The sequence below is a fragment of the Microtus pennsylvanicus genome, chromosome 21, assembly GCF_037038515.1.
Source record: "Microtus pennsylvanicus isolate mMicPen1 chromosome 21, mMicPen1.hap1, whole genome shotgun sequence".
Lineage (NCBI taxonomy): Eukaryota > Metazoa > Chordata > Mammalia > Rodentia > Cricetidae > Microtus > Microtus pennsylvanicus.
This window is the reverse complement of record NC_134599.1, coordinates 12,884,130-12,908,247: the sequence shown is the minus strand read 5'-3', so window position 1 is coordinate 12,908,247 and position 24,118 is coordinate 12,884,130. Positions and strand designations below refer to the sequence as shown.

The 24,118-nt window shown below is 41.5% G+C and overlaps 1 protein-coding gene across 3 annotated transcripts in view; it reads right to left on the bottom strand.

Moving 5' to 3' along the window:
* Nucleotides 1-4,527: 4,527 nt before the first annotated feature.
* Nucleotides 4,528-24,118, bottom strand: part of Znrf2 (zinc and ring finger 2) — a 78,627-nt gene continuing 59,036 nt past the window's right edge. The window contains exons 4-6 of one of the 3 annotated variants that reach the window (XR_012908766.1): nt 19,191-19,270; nt 9,659-14,712; nt 4,528-9,538 (exon numbers count right to left, since the gene is read on the bottom strand). Coding sequence is in view for 1 of the 3 variants with exons in the window: in XM_075955648.1 (XP_075811763.1) it covers nt 19,213-19,270 (58 nt within the window). In the remaining 2 variants the exon portion in view is untranslated. Of the gene's footprint in view, nt 14,713-19,190; nt 19,271-24,118 lie in introns of those variants that run through there. The other 2 variants (XM_075955648.1, XR_012908767.1) reach the window with 2 other exon arrangements.

Below are 24,118 nucleotides of genomic sequence, written 5' to 3'. Positions count from 1 at the left end.
AATCGGGGGGCAAACCACTTCACCTCTCCATTTCTTCACTCCAGGCTTTGCTCTGGGCAACTGTGAAGATTAAATAACTCTGCTTAGCATGACAGTCCACACACAAGAGCCACCACGGTATGAACATCACTTCATGACTACCAAATCCTGATACAAGCACATCAAAAGACCGGTTACGTAGCTTCCATAAGAGTGTTATTTTTGTCACTCTGTGGTCAACCTATGTGTCATACACCAGATCACTCCAGTTTTCTATTGAATTACTCCCTTCTATTGAAGAGTCTGAGCGATGTGTGTATGTTCTGTGTGGACAGGCACTTATGTACAGGTGGGTGGAGGCCAGAAGTTGATTCAATCACTCTCCGCCTTACTTTTAGAGATGGATTGACTCACTGAACTTGAAGCTTATCGATTCTTCCAGGTTGTCTGCAGACCGTGAGCTCCCAGGATTTGCCTGTTTCCACCTCCACCTCTACAGTACTGGGAGACAGAAACACAGGTTGCCATCGCTGGCTTTTTATGTGGGTGCTGCTTCATCTTGTACAGCAGGTATTTTTACCAACTTGACCATCTCCCCAGTTCCTATTGCCTTTTTAATTTATGACTTCAGATATTGTTGGATTGTTAGTTTCTTGACTCAATGGGAATCAAAAAGCTTAAGGAGTTTATTTCCCCAAAAACAAAAATGCACTTGTGATACTCATTTCTCAGTATTGCATGCAATAAAAACTTCTGTAGTTTTCAAAGTTATAGATGGATTAAATATTTAGATGTTTTTCAAATGAGCTAAATATAGAAGTACTAGGAGAAAACAGAGGTAAACATGTCCGCAAGTTGAGATGTATAAAAATCTTTTTTAAGCATAACCACAAAGGCCAAAAAAACATTGGCAGCGTTCCGGTCTGGGACCGGCAGAGAGATGCCTACTAAGAAGGCCAGTTAATAAGGTGCTATCTGAGAATGCACCATTAACATTCATAAGTGGGTCCATGGGACAGGCTTGAAGAACTGTACAGGCATAGACGCAGTAGTAGGCCACTTGTTTAATATGTGAGGATACTCCCACTGCCAAAGGAACAGCTAGTGTCTAGGACAACACCAAGGAGCCAAGACAGCCATCAACAACTCAGTATCAGCGAAGGAGGCTCAGCTGAGGTTTCTACCTGCATTATTGCTGTCACTTGATAAGTATAAAAAGGTGTCTTAATGCTTACAAACTAACTTTCACACAAAGCTAAAAAGTCTGAGCCAGGTGGTGGTGGCGCATTTTTAATCCCAGTACTTGGGAGGCAGAGGCAGACAGATCTCTGTGAGTTCAAGGCCAGCTTGGTCTCTAGAGCAAGTTCCAGGACAGGCAGAGCTATGTATCGAGATGTTGTCTTGACAAACAAAAACAAACAAATGAACAACCCCCCAGGTCTGAGCTTCAACGCATACCACAAATATATAGTTATTAAAACCATGTGGTATTGGCATTAGGACAGGCATATAGCAATAGAAAACATTATGAGCTTAGGAAGAAAATACACATTTAGTCATTCTCGACCAGATGCAAGACACTATACAGGGAAAGACTATAACGATGTTGGGACACTGGTTGTCAACATATCACAGAATGAAGCTAGGTTTCTACAACTCACATAGAAACTAATCCCGGGTATAGAAAAAACCTAAGTGTAAGAGGGAAAATGATTAAAAAAATGGGAGAAAACACAGATATAAATCTTTATGACATAGTTTAGGCAGTAGTTTTTTAGATACACTTGAAGCTCAAGCAACCAAGAAAGAAAATAGATAAATGGTACTTTATCAAAAGCAAGGTTGCCAAGGTCTGAAGTAGTGGAAAGACAACCCTCAGGATGGCAGAAACCATCTGCACACCATATATCTGCCTATAGGCTAGTAGGCAGAACTCAGGAAAACTAATTTTAAAATGAGCAAAGGATCTAGGCAATTCTCCGGAAGTACAAGTGGCCAATAAGCATATGAAAAGAGAAATAGCAATGCAACAGAATCTTTCCGGAAAGGTCAACCACAGGCAAGCACTCCCCACCTCATGGCTCCTGGGAAGCCATGAACTGTGAAACTGTGAAATGGTACAGACAAAAAGCTTGGCCATTTTCAGACATCTCACCAGAATTACCACATGGTCCCGCAATTCTGAGGTTTAGACCCGAAGGAATTAAACCTGTGTTCACACTAATGCAAATGGCAACATTATTTAGAATCACCAAAGTGGAAACTCCTGAGGGAATTCAGTCCAAGAGCCAACTGTATGGGACAGCTTGGTCCAACGGGCGTGGTCTTCTCTGGAGAAACGTGACCCCACGAGGGGAAGGGTCACAGCGCAGGATCCCCTGGACTGAGGAGGGCCTGCGGAGGCACGGCTTGGGAACTTCCCCAGACCTTCCCTATCGCCACTGGGAACTAGAGGAGGGCCAGTTCCCTGGAGGGAGGCATTGTAGCCTTGATCAGTATTGTGAGTATACTCCTTTGATTTGCACCTGTTAACAAATCTGACTTGATCACCGAGTTCCCTCCACCAATACCATTCTTGATCTCCAGCTGGTGGTACTATTTTGAGGGTTGTGAGGCATAGCACGGCATTGAGGGAGGGAAGTCTGTGATCAAGTCAATCAGTAAGGAACCCCACCCCTACCCTACCCCACCCCCGGGTTTTATCGGGTCACTGATTTCCAGAAAAGACCACACCTATTGGACCAACTAGCCCCATACAACTGGCTACTGGACTGAATTCCCTCAACAGGAAACACCAGAGGATATCAAGGAAAAAAAAACTATCCATAGGACTATCCATAGGACATAAAGAATTCATGGTAGCACACAGATGAACCTTGACAACATGATGGCTAAGTGAAAGGAACAAGACACAGGATGCCACATGCTGTCTGATTCCACTGATGAAATGTCTAGAACAGGCAGAGACAGAAAGTAGGTCACTGATAGTTCCTGGGGCACAGGGGAAGGGGGTGGTGAGAGTTAAAGAACACAGACATTCTTCCTGGAGTGACAGAATTATCTGATGGAAACAGCTGCCTGAGTGTGTGCAGACCAAACACGTGGCCTGCACACCTGCAGACAGCAAGTTTGATGCTTGTGACATCTGATGCTGTGAAGAATGTGGAATAGGAAGTCCCTCTGTCTATGTGTTGCTTTCATTGGTTAATAAAGGAACTGCTTTGGGCCTATAGCAGAGCTGTAGGGGAACAGAGCTAGGTGGGGAAAACGAAATGGAATGCTGGGAGGAAGAAGGCAGAGTCAGGGGGAGACGTCATGGAGCCACCACTGCCAGAATCAGACATACTGGTAGGCCACGACTCCGTGGTGATACACAGATTAATAGAAATGGGTTAAATTAAGATGTAAGAGTTAGCCAATAAGAAACTAGAGCTAATGGGCTAAGCAGTGAATTAATTAATACAGCTTTTGTGTGATTAGTAGCCTGGTGGGTGGGAACCAAACAAGCAGCCCCCCTCCCTCCAAGAATTACTGAAAGAACACAGAGCAATCAAGACAATGACACATTTCATGGGCACAAAAGACCACAGGGGCTAAAATAACAAAGGGGACCAGAAAAGGGTGGGGAGAGAGAGAGAGAGAGAGAGAGAGAGAGAGAGAGAGAGAGAGAGAGAGAGAGAGAGAGAGGCAGAGAGAGAGATATTTTTTAATGAAGTTATCTGGAACAGGCTAGAGTGTCATATGGAGGAACACAAACCATAAACCTCTTTGTCACACAGTGCTCACATGATTTCAGCTCTATCACGGATTATTTTTATTCACACATAATTTTTTACGAGCTACAGAGGAAAAACCTGTGACTATGTATTAGGCAAGAATTTCTTAGGACAGAAAGGCTGGAAGACAGGAAGAGAACACACTAATAAACTGACATGAAAACAGAACATTTTCAGAGGTAAGCCATAGACAAACATTTACAAAATCCCCAGCTAGCAGACAGATAAAATGTGGCAGAGTCATACACGTTATAGTGTTGACTGGATGAAGAACGGCTAATAAGAAACTAAGCATGAGTGAGGGATAAGGTGCAAAACATCAAATGCAAGAGCACACTGGAGTAGACTGACACGGGCTAGGTAACCAGAAATGCAGATCTGCAGAGTGTGATGGATGGTCAGAGGAGTTTCTGGCTGGGGAACAGTAGACAGAGAATGACCGATAAAGCATTTTTCTCCTTCCTTCCTTCCTTCCTTCCTTCCTTCCTTCCTTCCTTCCTTCCTTCCTTCCTTCCCTCCCTCCCTCCCTCCCTCCCTCCCTCCCTCCCTCCCTCCCTCCCTCCCTCTCTTTTTTTGAGAAAAGACCTCATGCAGCGCAGGCCTCAAATTTATTATACAGCCCAGGCTGGCCCTGAGCTCCTGATTTCCCTGCTTCCACCTCTTGAACGTCAGGTTACAGGTGTGTACCAATGAGCGTGGCACTGGTGGGAAATGAAACACAACACTTTGCGACAATCTGCAACATCATACGACATAGACACCACACGACTCGGCAATTTTACCACCAATATTTATTGAAGAAAAATGAAGTTATATGTTCACACACATTGTATATAAATGTTCATAATCATTTATTCATAATAACCCAAACTAAAAACAGCTGAGGTCCACACCAATAGGATAACAGCATCTTCATGTAACAGAACACGACTCTCTGAAGAAAACGGACTCAAGTAACAAGATGGATGCTTTTCACAGAGCCACGCTGAGTGAAACCACACACAAATAAAATACTGATTTCACCGAGTACACAGCAGCACAGAGCAGACAGCGGCGGCTTGGGCTGAGTGGATGGGTGGGACGTTACTCAAGGGACATGAGGCAGGCCACACTGAGGATGAATGAGTGGTCTCTTATTTTGGTTGCAGAAAAAGCCATGGAGGTGCATTTCTGTCCAATTCCTTAGGTGCTATTCCCCACGGGTGTTTCTGTTATATGTAAAATTTTAAGTGACTAAAGCTGCTCTGAAAAAGAACTAGTCTGACCAGGACACCATTGTTCTTGCTGAGGAAACGGAGCCACCACGTCTGCCTGGCATCCGCAGTGCACAGACTGGCTCTCAGTAGCACAACAGTTTGGCATGTGAGACCACTGTCCTGGGCAACAGCCCTCCCTTACTCCTTCCAAGACCCGAGGACACATGCCTACTCACGAACAGTGTTTCAAACCTGCATCTTTCTGAGATGGCCTAGTTAGGTAGCTTTAGCTACTCTGGTATTTACCATGGAGCCCACTTTAGCCTCAAAGTCACAGCAAGCCTTCCGTCTTCAATTCTTGAGTGTTGGAATTATAGGCACGTGTCCAGTTTATTCTTATGGCTGATCTATTTTATTCCCAACCTTTTTGTTATAAAGAGCAAATATCAACTCTCTGTCTGACCCCTATCAGCACAGCTTCACACGCTCCTCTGTAGGATGAGCTGAAGGCTTATTCCGTGACTAACACAGGCTGGGGCAGCTTTTTCTGTCTCATTGGAATGCAACATTTGTTTTAGGGAACAGGGTCTTGTGTAGCCCACGCTGGTCTCTGGCTATGTAAAAAGGGTGACCTTAAACTACTGATCCTCCTGCCTCCACTCCTAAGTGCTGGGATTAGGTGTGTGCTACTAGGCCAGCTAGCGATACTATTTTTAACTGCTATGGTCCTTGTTCCCGGTAACTTCTTGTGTTCTGGGTGCTTCTGGGAACTCTGACTCACGAGGGTCACCGATTCAGGGCCAAGAGAGAGATGTCAGTGCTCAGTCTTGAGGGTCAAAGCTGAGTTTATTAAACGTAAAGAAGATAAAAGCCTGCAAGTCAGAGGACTTTTGCTCTGGAGGTAAAAAAGGTTTTGAGGGACCTACTAAACTTGGCTGTGCAAAATCAATGTCGGAGCCCTGGCGAGTCACTTATTCCTTACCACAGGGGGAGGATTTATAACATCACCAAGAGCAGCTTCTCAACATTCATCAAGAGATGCTGACTTAATAGGAAGAGCAGAAAAAGAGATGTCAAGAGCCTGGCTGCACAGGTCTGAGGTCTCTTGAACCCTCCAGAGTATGGATACCCAACAGAACCACACTGCAAAGATTAGCCTAGAGTCCATGTGGTGAGGCTGAGGCCTTAACAGATTTAAAGAGCCCGCATTCCCTGTTGCCTCTCGAGTTAATCTTAATGCTCGGCCACATTCTGAGAAATTACTGACTCACAGGCATCAAAAGGCACAAACATTTAACGTGCCTCTCCCAGGGCACAGTTCAATCTGAAGGAACTCCCTTCAGCTAGACACTGGAGCACAAGACCCTTTGGCAACCTGGGCAGTGTGGCCTCAATAATATTTAGACTTCACTACTTCTAGACTGCTCCCCACACTAGGTCGTAAAGTCTGTTTTGCAAATGAGTATTTTGTGGATGAGCTTAACAGCATCAAGCATGAACATGGTAAAGTCAACTAGAATTAGATAGTCAGGAATATGGCCAAGTAGAACTTGAGAGGTGATACATCTAAAAGGAGCTCATGAACAACTCAGAGACCTCACAAACCCTTCAGCTCCTGTGCAGGAGAACAAGCTAATCGAAGCCTGAATAGAATCATCAAAAGCTGCAGCCACATTGAAGGCCAGAGTTGTCTGTGAATATACACAAAACCCCTAATTTTGCAAAGGGGTTTCAAGCTCTTTTTGCTGAAGTTGACACTATTTCCATCGAGTCCCAATACAGAGCAAGAGCTGCTCATGTGCAGCTGCTAAACAAATAAGGTCAAGGTCTTATCAAGCCTTCAGAACTATCCAGGCACAAACAGCCAGAAAACATTCCTGAGGAAGAGTTGTCTGAACCTGGACCTTCCAGGACAACAACCACTGGTCACTTAATTGCTGAGCACTGAAAACAGGGCTGGTTCCAAAGAGATCTCAGAGATGGAAAACAAAATAGAAAACCAAAGACATAGTTATGTATCAGTTGGGGGACTTTTTGTCAAATTGATTACATGGCAAGATGGATCTGTATGTCTGAATACTACTCTAGGGCAGTCTATGGCTGTGTTCTAACAATAGATGAACTATACACCATCCTTGGTGTACAGAACCTGGATATCTGGGTGGTGATTAGACTTACACTTATTTGGAGAGTTTCAGTACCAGCCTGTTGTAGACCAGGCTGGTCTCAAACTCAAAGATCTTTTCGCCTCTGCCTCCTGAGTGCCGAGACTGAAGGTGTGTGTGACCACACCTGACCTAACACTAGACATCTCTGGCATTAACGAGCTACCAAGGACTCATGATATGCAGCTGTTTATTTTCCTAAAGTTGTTTTACACTATGGCCAACACTATGTTCCGGGCACTCAGCTCCCAAAGGACCAAGTAAATCAGGAATTGTAAAAAGTCAAATTTATTTTATTGGGAAGGTATTTTTTGGTTATAGTCTATCTGACTCCCGTAACATAGTTAGTTCAAGAGCTCACAAAATATTATTAGGAGTAAAGCACTATTTGACAAAATTTTAAGTTTTATATTAGCATTAAGTACTGCAGACATTTTTTTTTTAAAAAAGCATTTTATGTGAAATATATAAACTTAGGGGATTTTGTCATCTTGGGATATATCTCTCAGGATACATACCACTGTTTCACAGGTCTGGTCTGTGATTTCCTGTCCTCTGAAGAGCAATCTGTTGTGGTGTTGCCATGGATGCGCTGAACAGCTAGATCATCAGCAGGCTGCCTCCTTGACCTGTACAGCTACTCTACGGCTGCTGCTCCTCCAAGATTTCACCAAAGACCATGAAACAGCAACCTGTGGCCTTCTGGTCCTCCTACAGAGCACAACCCAATCTGTCTTTAAGAGCAATCATCACCAGGATATAGATGTGTACAAGAACCCAAACCAAGTTGTACCTTTGTTTTTCGTTGTCAAGATCTAAAGTCAGGCACAATGGAAAGGAACCCAAGACAAAACTCTCAAGAGTGTTTCAGGGCACAGGTTGGCACTCACTAAGCAAGGGTCAGAGCAACAGGAGCTAAGGCAATGGGGCTTCAAGAGAGGTCCAACTTAGCCAAGCTAGAGTGCTAAGTAACTCTGCGCCCTTCACTCTAGAGTTAGTGCTGGCAATGTTTGAAGCCCTAAGGCACTGTGACCCTGAAGCAACTGCCAGTATTCGTGTGTATTCGTTTCTGGCTTTGTTCTCAAACCTCTATCCAGTCCTCCACCTCAATTCATTTTCATACGTACGTTCCTTATTTATGGCTCTTTAGGATATTCCTGGCAGATCGGATTTTCCCAGGTACTGTCAACCTTTCGCGATAGACACAAACAAGGAGTTGTCCCACCAGCTCTCTATGCCTCTCTGCAAAGATGACTGCTGAGGTGAGTCAACTTTCCTTCTTAAGTTTCCAGTCCTCTTGCCCTCCCTCCTCTTTACTTCCCGCTCATCTCTCGAGTTACTTTAGATTTCCTAACAGGCCTTTCTGCCTCCAGTCTCCCTTCTCCAATCCGGAATGTAAGCAAGGCTGTCTTTTTCCTGCTGAAAGTCCTCTACCACAGCTGGACACACACACACACACACACACACACACACTGCATGAGCTACTGTTTGCGTGCCTCCCTAGAGTGAAGGCTGATTTTCTCATTTTCTGTCTACTGTACACTTCTCTTTACCCACTCTCTCCAGAGCCCGGCCATCTATCTATTCTTAAAGACCTAATCATGCGCTCATCTCTTCTGCGTCGTATTACATTGTAATATGTCTGCTACAGTTCATTACTTACTCTCCAGTGTGCAACAGTAACTTAAATTAAGCTCCCAGGGGCCAGCTGACTTTCATTACTATGTTCCTAGTTCCAAGAAGCATGGAATCAAAATCCTTAATGTAAAGTTGTTCAAACAGCACTTTCACCAAATGATGAGAATGGAAATCAGAACCCACGATGCTCTGTTAATCCATGGCTTCTTCCAAAACACAAGTTAAGATCTCAGATGTTACCATGATACTTCATGATAAATGTATTATAAAAATCATAAATGGGTACAAATGTTTTTGTTTAGTAATCAACATTTATGTATATTACTGACTTGGAATACATATACCTTCTTATTAATACAAGAGTCCTGATATCAGAAGACCAAGGCAAGGCACAGAGAATAAAACCCGTGGCCAGAGATGCCTAAGACTAGGAGGTCCAGCCCCAAAGCCTAGTTTCTTAATTGGTTCACTACAGAACCCAATGTTGTTTATATCTTAAAAATTGCTTCCAAAAATAAAGGCAAATTATGAAACAAACGAAGTCTACAAAGTGTGACTCCTCACCCACAGTGCACCCTTCCCAACAGGGCTCCCGCTGCATTTCCATGGTAACGGTAAAGGTTTAGACCAGGTATTCCAGAGGACACCTTTACCTACAGTCACGGGGAAACACATGCCTTTGTCCATTACCATAAGCTTATGAGAAATTTTGATACTTTTAGATCTAGCTTGGCTATTATGGGTAATAAAATAAAGAGGCCTAACATCAATTACAGTATGGCAACTTTCAGCATTCAGATGTTCTATTGCAATGCACTGTCAACTTTTCAGCATTCAGATGTTCTATTGCAATGCACTGTCAACTTTTCAGCATTCAGATGTTCTATTGCAATGCACTGTCAACTTTTCAGCATTCAGATGTTCTATTGCAATGCACTGTCAACTTAAAGACAATAGGTGGGGCACGACAACTTCCCTTCAGAGCACTCTTGACTTTCTACTTCCAGAGAGCAGGAGAGTTTAACGAGATCATTTGGAAATTTTATTTATTAAAATATCAGTAATGAGCTGTTCCGTTTCTGTTGAGATCACACTAATACAGGCTGTTCCTAATACATTTTCTCTAGTTCCAGGGCCTTATTTAACAAGAAGAATAAAATACTTTCTGATAGAGGAAATCAAGAGGTATTATAGAAAAGTGGGGGAACCTGGAGCAAATCAATGGAGACAAATATTGTGATTTTCAACCAAAGAAACCCGCATGACAAGTCACCTGCAGAGACATACAGCAACTGCTAATCAGTGCCACCAAGTCCGATGCTCTGTCATTTCTTCCCAGACCAACGTCTCCTGAGTGTACTATGTACAAGCAAACACTCTAACAAGACTACAATCAAACTTTGAGACAAGCTCTCATTTTGTAGTTCAGGCTGATCTCAAACACCATGTAGCCCAAGCTGGCTTCAAACCTGTGATCCTCGCCTCTTGCCTCAACCTCTCATGCATACCAGATACACACGTGGTTGACTAATGAAGGAAACATTTCTGGCGCCAGTTACAGCTGACAATAGGCAAAGTTTCCCAAACAAATGATCGGTACATGTCAACTCCAACATACTAAATCAGAAATGTCTCTTCAGTGACAGGAGAATGTCACTTATGTCTGTCCAATCTTGAGATCCTCATGGGCCAGAGACAGAGCTAAAAAACATATAATTCCAGTAAATGTTACAGTATCACATTCTTCATTTGTGGGGATGCTAGTTCATGCCAACTGCTCTTTGCTTCTCCATAAACAAAGAGACCAAAACAAAATAAAACAATCTTATCTTTTCAGCCGCTGGTCAAGAAATTAGAGTTTGGACATCTATATAACAAACCTGTGAGGTCACTGACAGTGCATATTCAACTGACTAAATATTAACATTTCTGATGTCCAAGGCCTTTTAAGTTCTAAAAGAAAGTCCACAGACTTAGGAGATGAGGAATTTCCCACTTAAGACAGAGAACTCTTTGATTTATTTATTTATTTTTCTATTTCCTAGTTTAAGCACATTTACGGAATATGGTAAAGAGTATTAGTTGGGTACATTATCACCAAGAATGCCTTATCAACGGTTTCAGGAGTGGATCACTACCAGGAGTGTGCGGAGCAGCAACCACTCAGATTCAGCAGATGTGAGGAGAAAGAGTGGGCAGTGAAACAGGTAAGGTCACTGCAGTCATATCATACAGCTAAGAAAATATTACAAGTGACATATTTTAGGAAAAGGAAGAGAATGGGCTCCAAAGTACTGACATGCTAAGAGTTTTAAACTTAAAATATCTGTACAGTGATTGACAAGGGGCATTTCACACTTCATCTCTTGCTGCCAGTGAATGCCGAGTTTATACCAGGGTAAACCAAACCCACAGGAAAATGGCTGAAGGCGCCAGAGCGCCTACAACCAGCAAATGGCACTGCTGACGAGAGCACCATTTGCCTCTAGCTAACTTTGTGCGCCCTGACAATTGGCTCTGGTTTAGATGGAAACCTCCTCTGTGAAGCGTAAGGCTATCTGGTCATAAGGCCAATGCGCAGTGCGGCTATCAGTCAGGTTACAGACACAACTCTTCTCCACCTGTGAGAGTTCAGCTCTGCTCACTGTTGGCTCCCTGCTGGGGCCACCCTCGTACTTCACTCAGGTCAGTACAGGAAAGCAGGTACTATTTACATCGACTCCACCATCCCTTTCACTGAAAGGAACATGCCTATGTCTTGCTGTAACATATTAAAATGATTGCTTTTGTTTGTTTGTTTGTTTTTGAGACAGGCTAGTCTAGAACTCACTATGCAGCCCAGGCCAGCCTGGACCTCGTGGTAATCCTGTTTCCTGAGCGCGGCGGGTCTCTGAAACCTCACCACACCCAGACTTAGAACCACAGTGTGAAATAAGGTCTGAACAGGCACTGCTGTTCCCAAGTGGTCAGGCAGGTGGAAACAGCTTTGTTGTGCGCCCTGCAGCTCTGCTCAGGATTGTCCTTGTTATTCTGGGCTGCATTCTAGTGTCTAAAGGGGTGGAAACCGAGTTATTATGTAACAAAGAATGCAGAAGACTTGCACTGGAGAGCCCAACTCTATACACTCCGGTCAACATGACTTTACACTGTGGCTTCTGTTGTCACCTAACACAAGTCAGGCAGAGACCACTGCTTACTAACAGTCAGAAACACTCTTCTTAAAACAATCATGCAGTCTGATTAGTAGCTTGGTCTGAAAATCATTATGTCTATTGCTCTAGAGAGGGCCAACTAAAGTGAATGGATTTCTAAAGAGAACAGTGCTTCTCTTAAATATCTTGGTGAAGAAGAAATGAAAAGCCAGGTTAAAGGAGAAAAAAAGTGGCAATAGATTCACTATGGACAGAGTGGCGCTAGAGAAAGCCAAGCATGTGCCTCCTTCTCCATACACGTGTGACCTTATCCGAGGAGCATTTACAAAGACTCTAGAAGGGGATGATTGGCTGGGTAAGTGAGGCCCCCAGTTTTGATTCCATCTCCATAGTATTTGCTATCAGTAGTTTCAGGTCGGATAGCTAACATAATTTTATGACTGATACTACTCAGTGCCCGCACACAGACTGATAAATATTATAAGCAATGCTATATAAAGTCTCACGTACAGAACATTCCTAGAACAGGAACTCTGAACAGAAACTGGAATATCTGAGCTCCTCTCTTTTCTTCTATTTCTAAATTGTTCTTTATAGGAAATCATTGCAAACAAAATTTAAAGTAAAAATGCTAATTTTATAAAATATGAGAAATAAAAAGGCTGTTATAATGCATTTCAGTAAACACTACCCAGACAAGCATAGTCCGTCCGTGTCCTCGACAGGGCAGCACTGCGCTCTGACCTCACGGTACTTGGAGGCAGCAGCCAAGGCACATGAGCCGTCAGGACCGCAGGAGGACAGTGTGAAGGAAGGGTGAACTGAGGCAAGACGTCCAGGAAGCTGAGCTTGACACAAAGCAGGTCACCTTCCAGGGGATTCTAAATATTAATTACCACAGCTGCTCTCCAAGAAGGGAAGACAGCGGACATAATTCTTACCACAACAATACACCAGTAGTAGAAAGCAAAGCAATTATTCACATTCTAAGAGCTTGGGGAAAATCAGAGAGAAGAAGAAAGCTTACAGACTGAAAGATGAAGTGAAATGGATTCAGATTCAGATTTCATATTAACAGAAAAAAAAAAACTTAAGGAAAGAAAATTTCCCCCGAGGGAAGAGTAACTTCCCACAACTGGCTGAAAAAAGGCAGCTACAGAGCTGTGCTGGCAGCTGCCACACTGAGGTTCTGGGTGTCTGACCACTGACCATAACAGCCCATGGCTTAACCATAGGAAAGCTCTAGTCTGCAACAGGAAGGCAGTGCAGCTCTTCCCATTATCTGGGAAGACCCCTGCCCTTCTGCCCTTGCCCTTCTGAAAAAGAGGCAGCAGAAGCCACAGGGCTGGGGACAAATGAGAGGTACGAGTAGCAGCATCTGAGAAGCACCCACTTCAACCCCCAGGGCAGCTCAGCAGGGCAGCAGGACTGTGCGGCATGGACGACATCGGGAGCAACATTCTCCTGAGGAAACCTACTTGTAGTATTCTGATATGTTTTTTTAAAAAGACATCCACTGTTGCAGCCTGACAGCACTCTTCCAGTATTCTTAACCATCAGATGTATTTGGGGGGAATATTTATTCACATAATTTTGCTTAATACAGTTCTTTCTACAAAGACTCAATTTAAAAGTATCCACAACATTTTCAATTACAGTAACAACACATTAATAAATTATAAATTAACAAAATCTTTATATTTGCTTAAAAATCATTTATCAAATGCTAACTTCCAGATTATCTGGAAAACTAAAAATGCAAGTTGCTAGAAATCTGGCATCCCAATTATACTCTGATTTTTAAAAGTATATAAAATGTCCCTCAAATTACTACAAGTCCCACTGCACATGTGTTTATTTCACCCTTTTCATAAGGTATTAAATGTACAACTTGCTAAACATTTTACCAAACATGGGAAAACTGCCTGGCAATGCAAAGCACAATGAAGTAGTTACACGAAAGGAAGAAAAGACCCCTGTTAGGACAGTCACTGCGGCCCCAGCATGAAGACCTGCAAATCTAGACTTTTCAAAGTTGCATAGCTGCAAGATGGTCACTGCTAACAAGCTATTGCGCAGTTTTATTTCAAAAGAAACAATGTATTTCAGAAACTGCAATTCAGCAGACAGTTCTACATTTAATTAACTAAAATGTAATTATGTAACTTGATTTACTCTTTGGATGGCATTTTTATAATATTAAACCTTTAATTCAAACTACTAGCATATTTAGCTTTCCTACCCAGAAGTCTATGTTTCACACATGGGGGTGGGGGGAGGAAGAACTTAAGATTATCCTCTCCATTCACAGAATATTATACTGTTTTGATTACATTTCTTGGTTTCACATTGAAGAGTTTGTAAAAACTAAATTGGACGGTTTTCAAGTTAAGAATAGGTGAATGCAAAAACATTATGCTGGGGAAAATAAGAAGTCCCCAAACTAAAAACAAACAGACAAACAAACAAAACAAATACAATAAAACAGCAGCTCTACAGAACTTAATAAAAAGTAAATCAACTTTGAAATTAGTTAACTTTGGCGTCCAAATACAAAATGTTTATCAGTATCATCTACGCAGTGACTAGTACAGGATGTGCAGCATTTTCAAAGTCCCTGTGTGTCCCTTATATGCAAGTTTGGTGCACTCAAGTTCTGTGGTTCCCATCCATCTCTGGACCACTGAGTGTCACAGAACTCAGATCCTGGGCTGAGTAAGCCTGCAGTTTTCATTTTTTTTTTCTTTCCAGAGACAGATCTTCAAATCTTCCAGATTTCTCAAGCATCTTGAAAAGACAAGAAAACCTGCATAAAAATAAATTATTCTAAGTCATGGTCAATGTAGTAATGAGGCGAGCAGACCTGCTTTTCATCCCGCCCAGCTAACTTTACACCTGAAATAACAACACACAAATTGTATTCATTTAAACACTGCCTGGCCCATTATCTCCACTCCCTTATTGGCTAACTATCACATATTGATCTAACCCATTTCTAATATCTGTATTGCCAACTGACTGTGGCTTACTGGCATGAGTCTAACCAGCATCTGTCTTGGAGAGGAGAGTCATGGTGTCTGTCTGACTCTGCTTTCTTCCTCCCAGCATTCTGTTCTGTCTATTCCACCTATCTAAGCTGCTGTCCTATCAAAGGTCAATGCAGTCTCTTTATTTGACCAATGAAAGTAACACATAGACAGAAGACCCACCTACATCATTTCCCCCTTTTCTGTTTAAACAAAAAAAGAAAGGCTTTACAGTTATAATATTTATATCTATTTATCTTTTATCATAACTAAACAGGTCAATATGGTAATGATAACAGAAATACAGCACCCATTCTACCACGAAGAGAGCTTTATTACTGTCACCTTTCATACTACCATTTTACTACTTCAGAAATTTATAAAGTTATTATTCTGTACAACAAACCAAGAAACAGAATGATCAGTTAAAGCTTAACATAGAAGAAATCAGCAAAAACTTAAGTCATTCCTTTTCCACAGTAAGTGCTTAAGTACACACATGAAAACACACACACACACACACACACACACACACACACAAAATCACACATACCATCTCAAACTTAAAATCATCTCCCAAATAAAAGCAGCAAGCAACTTCATAATTAATGAAGACTGTATATATTCATATCTCTATTTTGGATTAGTAATTATTAAATTCTTATGTTGCTGATATAATGCAGGGCCTTTGCTACTTAAAAAAAACATAGACTCTGTTGGTTTAGATTTCTGCAGGCAGCTGTGTAGAAAGATCAAGCTAACCTATATAAGTTCATCTCAAAGCTTAGTTGTTATCTAAGGTTGACAGATATATGCTGATGACCATAAGAGGGGATGTGTTCCAAAATCCCATGAGCTCACTGTGACATCAAAGAAAAAAAGTGTAGTGATGAGACCATGAAAGAAAAAACTAGGTCTGCTGTGGTTTTAGGGTTTGCTAATCTCCATCATGATAACATCAGAACCCTTCAGGGTCAATGACCACTCTTCTGCCATCCAAGGACACCTGAGGAATGATCAAAGACACTCCGTCTTCTGGCCCCTTGATCTAGGACTTTCCAGTGAGCAAGACACTGAGCAAAGATATTTTGTTCACCATCAGCCACCTCAGGTACTTTGTTAGGTTTCATTGACTACACTAGAACAGACTAAAAGGAGCATATATATCTGCAGGTTAAAGATTTAGGGATATACTTTACCATGTTAAACGCTAAATACCTTTTTCTGTAGCTTAGCCTCACCCAGAACTTCTACGACCATGCCCAGCAAAACTTCCATTTTATTAGCACTGTTTTTTTTTAAACTATTTCTTTTAAAATGGTTCAGTAATTTCTCATAACGGTATTGACCCAGACACAGGACAACACACAACAGTATTTCAAAGTATCCTTGCCATCAGAAAATGTTTTACTGTTGGGGATACAGCTCAGTGGCAGGGCACCACCTAGCCAGAAGAGAAGTTTAAATTCAAGCTCTAAAACAATAGGATACAGATTGGGACTGTGAATGTACCTCGGCGTAAACTGCTGGCATGTACAAGACCATGGCTTTGACTTCCAACACCATAAAACAAAACCAGTAAAATCTCTACCTTTCCAATAGTGAAATAAAAACACAGATACCCATGTGCCCTGATACAACCTCACTACACCCCACTGCTCGGCACCACAAATCTTACTATCCCATCTGTACTGAGGACCCTGCAGAGACCCCAGGCAATGGTGCCCCAGTCTCCCATGCTTTTGCTTTCATGTGCACCCAGCTGCAGTTCTCACTTCTCAATCTGTTAAGTTATCCTCACCAATGCTGCAAACAAGTTTCTTGAGCACATCACCTCAATGCCTAGACTTCTAAAGAGCAAGAGATACTAATCACAACATTTATTTATTGTCTGTGGAGGTGGGCACATGGGCGGAGGTCAGAGAACAACATGTGGCAATTGGTTCTCTCCTTCCACTCTGCGGATCCCAGGGATGGAATACCAGTTACTAGGCTTGGTGACAGGCAACTTTACCACTGTCCTAATTAGGGGTTATCATCGCTGTGATGGAACACCATGATCAAAAGTGAGTTGGGTTGGGGAAGAAATCGTGTCTCTGGCTTACACTTCCACAGCACTGTTCATCATCAAAGGAAGTCAGGACAGGAACTCAAATAGGGCAGGAACCTGGAAGCAGGAGCTGATGCAAAGGCCATAGAGGGTGCTGCTTACTGAGCTTTCTTATAGAACCCAGGACCACTAGCCCAGGGATGGTACCACCCACAATGGGCTGGGCCCTCCCCCACTAATGACTAATTTAAAAAGTGCCTACAGGTTTGCCTGTAACCCAACCTTATGGAGGCAATTTCTCAACTGAGGCTTCCTCCTCTCTGTTGACCCTAGCTTGTGTCAAGTTGACATAAAACCAGACAGCACACACAATGAGCAGCACCTTGCTAGCCTAAAGCACAAGAAATTATGCGAGGATAGCAGAGAACAAGACCCTAGAGCTTCTAGTTTAACAGCTGCTCAGCAAGTTTACCGCTGGCTATGGTGTCCTCTCCTTGATCATGAGTCTCTCTGTTCTCTGAAGGGTTACAAGATTAGCTAAATGCTTCATATTTAAAGAGAGCAACTAAGTTAACCTTATTTTTTAAAGCTAGATGATGCCTTACTTTAATTTACCTTATGGGACATATATTAAAGATAGTTATCATTTACCTAAACTCACTAAGCATTTTCAAATAAATTAACTTGGCAGAACAGACTACTTTCCATTTACTACTGTAGTGTGATGCATTTGCCTATTACAGATACAAACATTTTATTTTACAACATGTTAAGGATGGGAAGGAGAATGGCTAGTCACATGATGTAACTTTTTGAAGGATATGTTGTCTAATCATCTCAAAATCGTTAAGTCATCAATGTCAGAACAGCTGGGTGCAAACCAGCACAAGACTGTGCCCTCAACAAGTCACCTTTCCCAGCTGCTCTAACTTCCTTGTCTGAGCACTGAGCGGTACTACCCTAACAGCAAACAAGTAGTGGACAGAAAATGACACCGGCACACAATACTTCCGAATGACTGCAATTAAACTACCTAAGAAAACACCCGGGACAATGCTCAAGCACACAGATTAAACTCTTTGCAGTCTGGAACTTGCAATGTGCCTTGTTTCTTTTTATCTTTCATGTGTGAGACTGTGTGTGTTCATGTGCTCAGCCAGAAGCTGACAAGTCATGTCCTCCTCAACTGCTCTCCACCTTATTTTTGATATAGGGTCTCTCACTAAATCTGGAGGTGGCCAACAAGGCTAGACTAGGCTAGGCCAGGGAGCTCTAGGTGTGGATCAGCTGCCCAGTGCTTTTCACATGGGTTCTGGGATCAGAGCTCGGGTCTTCAAGAGGCAGCTGAAGCCACAGGGCTGGGGACAAATGAGAGGTACGAGTTGCAGCATCTGAGAAGCACCCACTTCAACCCCAAGGGCAGCTCAGCAGGGCAGCAGGACTGTGCGGCCCTTTTTAAACTACCTGACTCAGACGAAAATGATTTGCACTATGTTGTGCATATGCAACACAAAAGCTCCGATGAGTGTGATACAACTTACTCTTTAAATCATGGGACTTAATCTCTCTGACCCTTAAAGAACGTTCCGGAAAATGTGGTCATGATATGTACCTCACTGTTTCCTCCCAGTATTAAACTGTAAGTAAATGAACAAACAAACATGTTTTTAAGTATCAAGAGTATTCTAGTTACACAATACCTAACTCTACTCAAGAATCAAGAATAGCTGCTTTTAATTAAGTAGTTTTTTGTTGGTGTTTTGGGAGTGGTTTTTGGTGATGGAAACTAAACCCAGGGCTTTTGACAATCAAGTCTAACACTTAGCCTCCTTAGTATATTTTTAAATGTGAGTTTTTATATAGTAGTCTTACAAAATACCTAGAAAACATACACAGAGACACACACAGAAATGTGCCTCCGTGAATAACTGGATGAAGGACAATTAGAGCTAAGGACTTGAGGGACAGACAGCTCATCAGTGAAAGTCAGAACTTCAGAACCTGAGTTCTGGGGCCTACATGGTAGAAAGGCAGAACCAAGTCCTGCAGGCAGGTTGTCCTCTGATCTACACACACATGCCAAGGCTTGTGCATAATCACACACACACACACACCCACACACACGCACAGTTGAAAAAAACTGAAGATGAAATAGTAATTCAAAATAAGATTTTATAAATCAATTAAAACAAAAAAGGGACAAATTACCCATGACACAGGAATCAGATGCTTAATCTGAAGGGTGCTCTGGACAAGATCTATTTACTTCAAACCATTCATCTATGCAGCTAGAAAAGAACAAAGCAGAGAAGTATGAATCCTATGTTTAATCACATCCTATAGTCATAATAAAAACATCAACTACTTGACTTTAGTGTCTTTGGAAAAAATCACTATCTTTAATGATCACACCTGACAAATACAGTAAAAGATGTTAATTATACTTCAGTTATTTTACATTATTAAAGGGGAAAAATCCTTAATTATGCTATGACATACTTTCAAACTCAAAAAGAGTAATTATTACCTTAAAGAACTACCATTTCACTAATATTCAAGAGTTAGAAAAACATTTCCTTTTCAATAGTTACACATAGGCCTGATCAGTTTGCCTATCAATGCAATAAAATTAAAATGCTTTAAAATTATAGTTCTTGACAATATTGTATAACATTTAAAAATTCCATGTTTATATGTGATTATTGAACCTTTAGTTCCACCTTGCTTTGCAATCCATATATATACAGACAAACCCTAATCTATTTGTATTTATAGAGCATTCATGATCTTTCTGGAAATTCTGCATAGGGTACATACAATTATCTTCTTCCTTTGGGTTTGCTATGTATATATATATGTGTGCACACCTGTGGAAGTCAAACACAACCTTGGAGGTCATTCCTCAAGTATTGCCCACCTTTTTTTTTTTAAAACAAACAAACAAACCAACCAGGGCTTACTACTAGCCCGGAACTCGCTAGGCTGGTTAGTGAGGCTAGCTGTCCAATGAGTCCCAGGGATCCACCCAGCTCCACCTCCTTCGCACAGACTGGAAGTGCTAGTCACCACACTGGTGAGCTTCTGTGTCTGTTTTCCAAGGACTGAACTCAGGTCCTCATTCTTGCAAGGCAAGCACTTTATTGAGCGATCTTCAAGCCCATAATTACCTTCCAGTGCTCAATTAACAACAGAGTTCAGTTCTGTAGTCCCCCTTCAAGTGCTCTCGGTAGTGACGGGCAATGGCTGCTGCACTATCGGCACAGATGGAACACATTTCCCTCACTGTACAAAAAAATTGTTCCTTCACTGTCCCAAATTCACAGAACTGTGACAAATGACAACACTGATGTCTTCAAAGGACAAGTAACTCGGCCAGCAGCGTGTGAGTCACTAAAGCAGGACTCAAACTGTTCTGAGTTCTCACTGGAGGCACTGTTAATTCCTGCATGCTCTACAGTGAGGTCAGCTAGTATCCTGAAGGGGAAAGAAGACAGGCCATTCTCATACTCTGGTGAAAACACTAGGGAAAATGTAAATGACCTCAATAATCATTCATATCTTCCAAATGACTAAAGTAGCTCCTGATACCACTCAAATATTTGCTCTAAATATCAAACCCTAATTTGGTTATGACATGTTTTCAGTCTGGACTGTACCACTGCACCCTAAAAGACCTCCCAACTACAAAAATACATCTTAAAACAGAACAGTCCAGTGGTGGTTACGCTCACAGTCCACTGAACAGCACTTATTAGCCATGTCATCTGGGCTCATCATGGGACGGCGACAAATAACTCCAGTCCCATTTCATGTGAACGAATATCAACCCACATAGTTTCTCCTGTAAACTACCTCATTAGTTGTTCAGACTGTGATACCCCTTTCTCCTAGCAGCTCCAACAGGAAATCAGTGTTCTAAATTTAGTACTTTTTATTCTCAAGCATTTTCTTACCACATAATTCTAAGGGCATGTATTTTTAAAACACACAGCATTGTCCCATGTTTAAAAACCTAAATCAGTGCTACCATAAATATTATTCCTTATTTGCCTTCTTCATTTGTGCTTTTAAATTTGTATTCCATTATGTAAGTACAGTACATGGATTTGATGCCACAAGCCTATCAATCAGAGTTGCTTGGGTTGCTGAGGCAGGAGGATTAAAGGCTTAAAACCTAGAAGACATGATATACTGTTTTAAAATAAATGACAACAAGCATGCCACAGTTTACTTATCTATTCTTTTGTTATAGATAGTCCCAATTATCTTTTAACAGTCTCTCAAAGGTCATGCAAATTATAAATTAATCTTGTCGCTAATTACAGTTTGAATTGGCTTTTCAGAAAGTCACAGTAAGGCTTTTTCAGTGCTGGCTCACATCCTGGTTTAGACGCCTTCTTTCCTCTTGGTCTTAATTTTGGGTAGTGGCTGTCTCTAGACTTGAGAGTAGAATGACTGACTCGTGGCATATATTCTGGAACTACAGTCGCCTACCAACTTCAATCTTCTTTACTGAATTAAGAGCTAAAAATTTTTCATTTTAAAAATATTTTATCGTAATTTATTCGTGTGTGTGTGTGTGTACATGCTCTGGTGACCGTGTGGCAGACAGAGTCCATGGGAGCGAGTTCTTTTCTTCCACTTGAGGGTCCTGGGGATCAAACTCAGGCTTGGAGATGAGCACTTTTACCCACTGAACTATCTTACTAGCACCAATTGTTTTTCTTTTTTAATGATCTATAGGTTTTTTTTTCTTACAGATTTTCAAGAACCTACTATTGTTTGGGTATCTCAGTTATATGTATGTGGGGTGAGGTCAGGGATCTGAAACAAGGTCTTGCTATGTTGATCACAAATCCAAGACCTTTCTGCTTCAATCTCCTAAATTCTGTAATCACAGGTAGATACTATCATGTCTGGCAATGTATAGTGCTTTTTAATAAACTTTTCCACAAAATCTTAAACTCAAAGTAAAAAAGTTTAATGGTAAAAATCTGATTAAAGGCAGACCATGCAACATAACTTGTTACCAGAACAAAGACATGTTCATTTCTAATAAACACTGTACTTCTGGAACGTAATGAGTTCAGTGTCATATGTACTTCATGGCTTGTTGTAATCAAGTGTGCTCTCGTTTGCAGCTCTACAAAGTAGCACTTACGGTGCTAGAAAAGGCATCACATGGACCAGAGTATTACCATGTCACTACGCTACCATGCTTCTGTCTGCCAATTGCAAGCATTATCTGCTCTAGCAGTTAACCAAAAGACTGCATGCTAGTTCAAACACAAAACTGTTGTTGTCATGCTAAAAGTCATCTCCACTACAAAGTCTAGTTTCTACCGCTAATGTAATTTTTAATATTTAATATCAACCTTCTAAGTTTATCTTTTAAATTTGTCTATGTGCATGTATCTGTGCCTAAATGTATGTAGAGTACCATGTGTGTACATGCTCCCTTGAATGTCAGAAGAGGGGGTTAAAACCCCTGGAACTGGAGTTACAGGAGGCTGTGAGCCACCATATGAATGCTGGGAATAGAGCCCAGGTCTTCTACACAAGAGCAGAAAAGTACTCTTAGCTATTGAGCCATCTTTGAGCACCTCCTAAGCTTATTTTAGGGGTGGGGTGGGGTGGAGGGAAGAACGGTATATCTTAAGAAAAAAATTCTTACCAAAAGGTCAAAAACAATTTTCTATTTTTTCCCCTACATCCTTAGATATTTGAATTTCAAGCTATTATGGAGACCTAGAATTTTTATTTCAAACTTTAAAAATGATTCAACTGTTTCTCCATCTCGATGACAGTACCAGTTGACCCCAGCACCGCTTAACAGCACACTGTAATGCTACACTGCAGCGCCATTATGTCAGCGTCTCAGACAGAGTCAATTGAGGGCCAGCACTTCCCGAATTCTAACACATCTAAATCCTCGGTACTATATGAAGTGTGTGCTATTGTCCTTAGACACTCAGAGACAAGGAAATCAAAACCTGTCTAAAGTTACACAGTATATTAATTAGTGGAAGGGCGAGAGCCCTGATTCCAGGCTCCATGCCCTTAGGTCCCATGCTGTGGTCTCCCTGGTCAGGCTCATGTGTTTATGGACTTAGTTTTGTCCTTGCTTGTTTAATTTTTGCATCTCTTAGGACATATGTCCTAACAGGATTATTCTCCAAGAGTACGGGTACCGTTCTTTGGCCCTTCACTTGTTGATCCATATATATGTATTTTTAGAAACACTGTCAGAAACTAAGACTTGACTGGGATAACATTAGTTATATAGGCTAAATAGGGTCAAATATAGTTTTTATAATACTGAGTTTTTCTCCATGTTTTACATGTATTTTAATCCTATATACCTTACATTTCAATAAAGTTTTAAATTTTTTAAAAGAAAGACTCAAACATCTTTTATAGAAATTATTTCTAATACATTATTGCTTTTGCAGCCCTTTTTTAAAAATAAATTTTAATGTTACTATTTAAAGAAAAGTTCTACTTCATTTTCTTTATGGGACATGAAGGTAACAATTTCCACATCACCTATCTGGAAACCCCATAGACTCTCATTGATTTTAATAATTTTTATTCCCTATCTCTTTCTCTACCCACCCACCCATCCATCCATGTGTGTACATGTGTGTGAGTATGCAGGAGCCCTGGTGTGGACGTAGAGGTCAGAGGAAAGCATACAGAAGTTGTTTCTCTCCTTCTGCCATGCATGTTTTGGGAACAAGCTTGAGTTGTCAGGCTTAGCAGCAAGCGCCTTTGCCTGCTGATCCATCTCACTGACCCAGTTCTAATAATTCACCTATTGTTTAGCCTGAGTTTTTGCTTTAAAGTTCACAAACACAAATGACTTTTCCTTAAAGCACCCTCATTTACTGAGTAGCTGTTCATCCCCAGCATAAATCCAAACTGGTCCTGAGGTATAATTTCTACTCATTTACTTGCTTATTTATTTTATATGCATGTGTTACTGGTAGCCGGTGCCAGAACCTAAGGCAAGTGCTTTCCCACTGAGCTATCCTCAGTATGAGACACTATTTCAGACAGGTATTGTGAAATTTGGATTTCTGCATTTTTAAGTTTCCTTTGCACATGGTCCTTGTCTGATGTCCAATCTCTGCTAT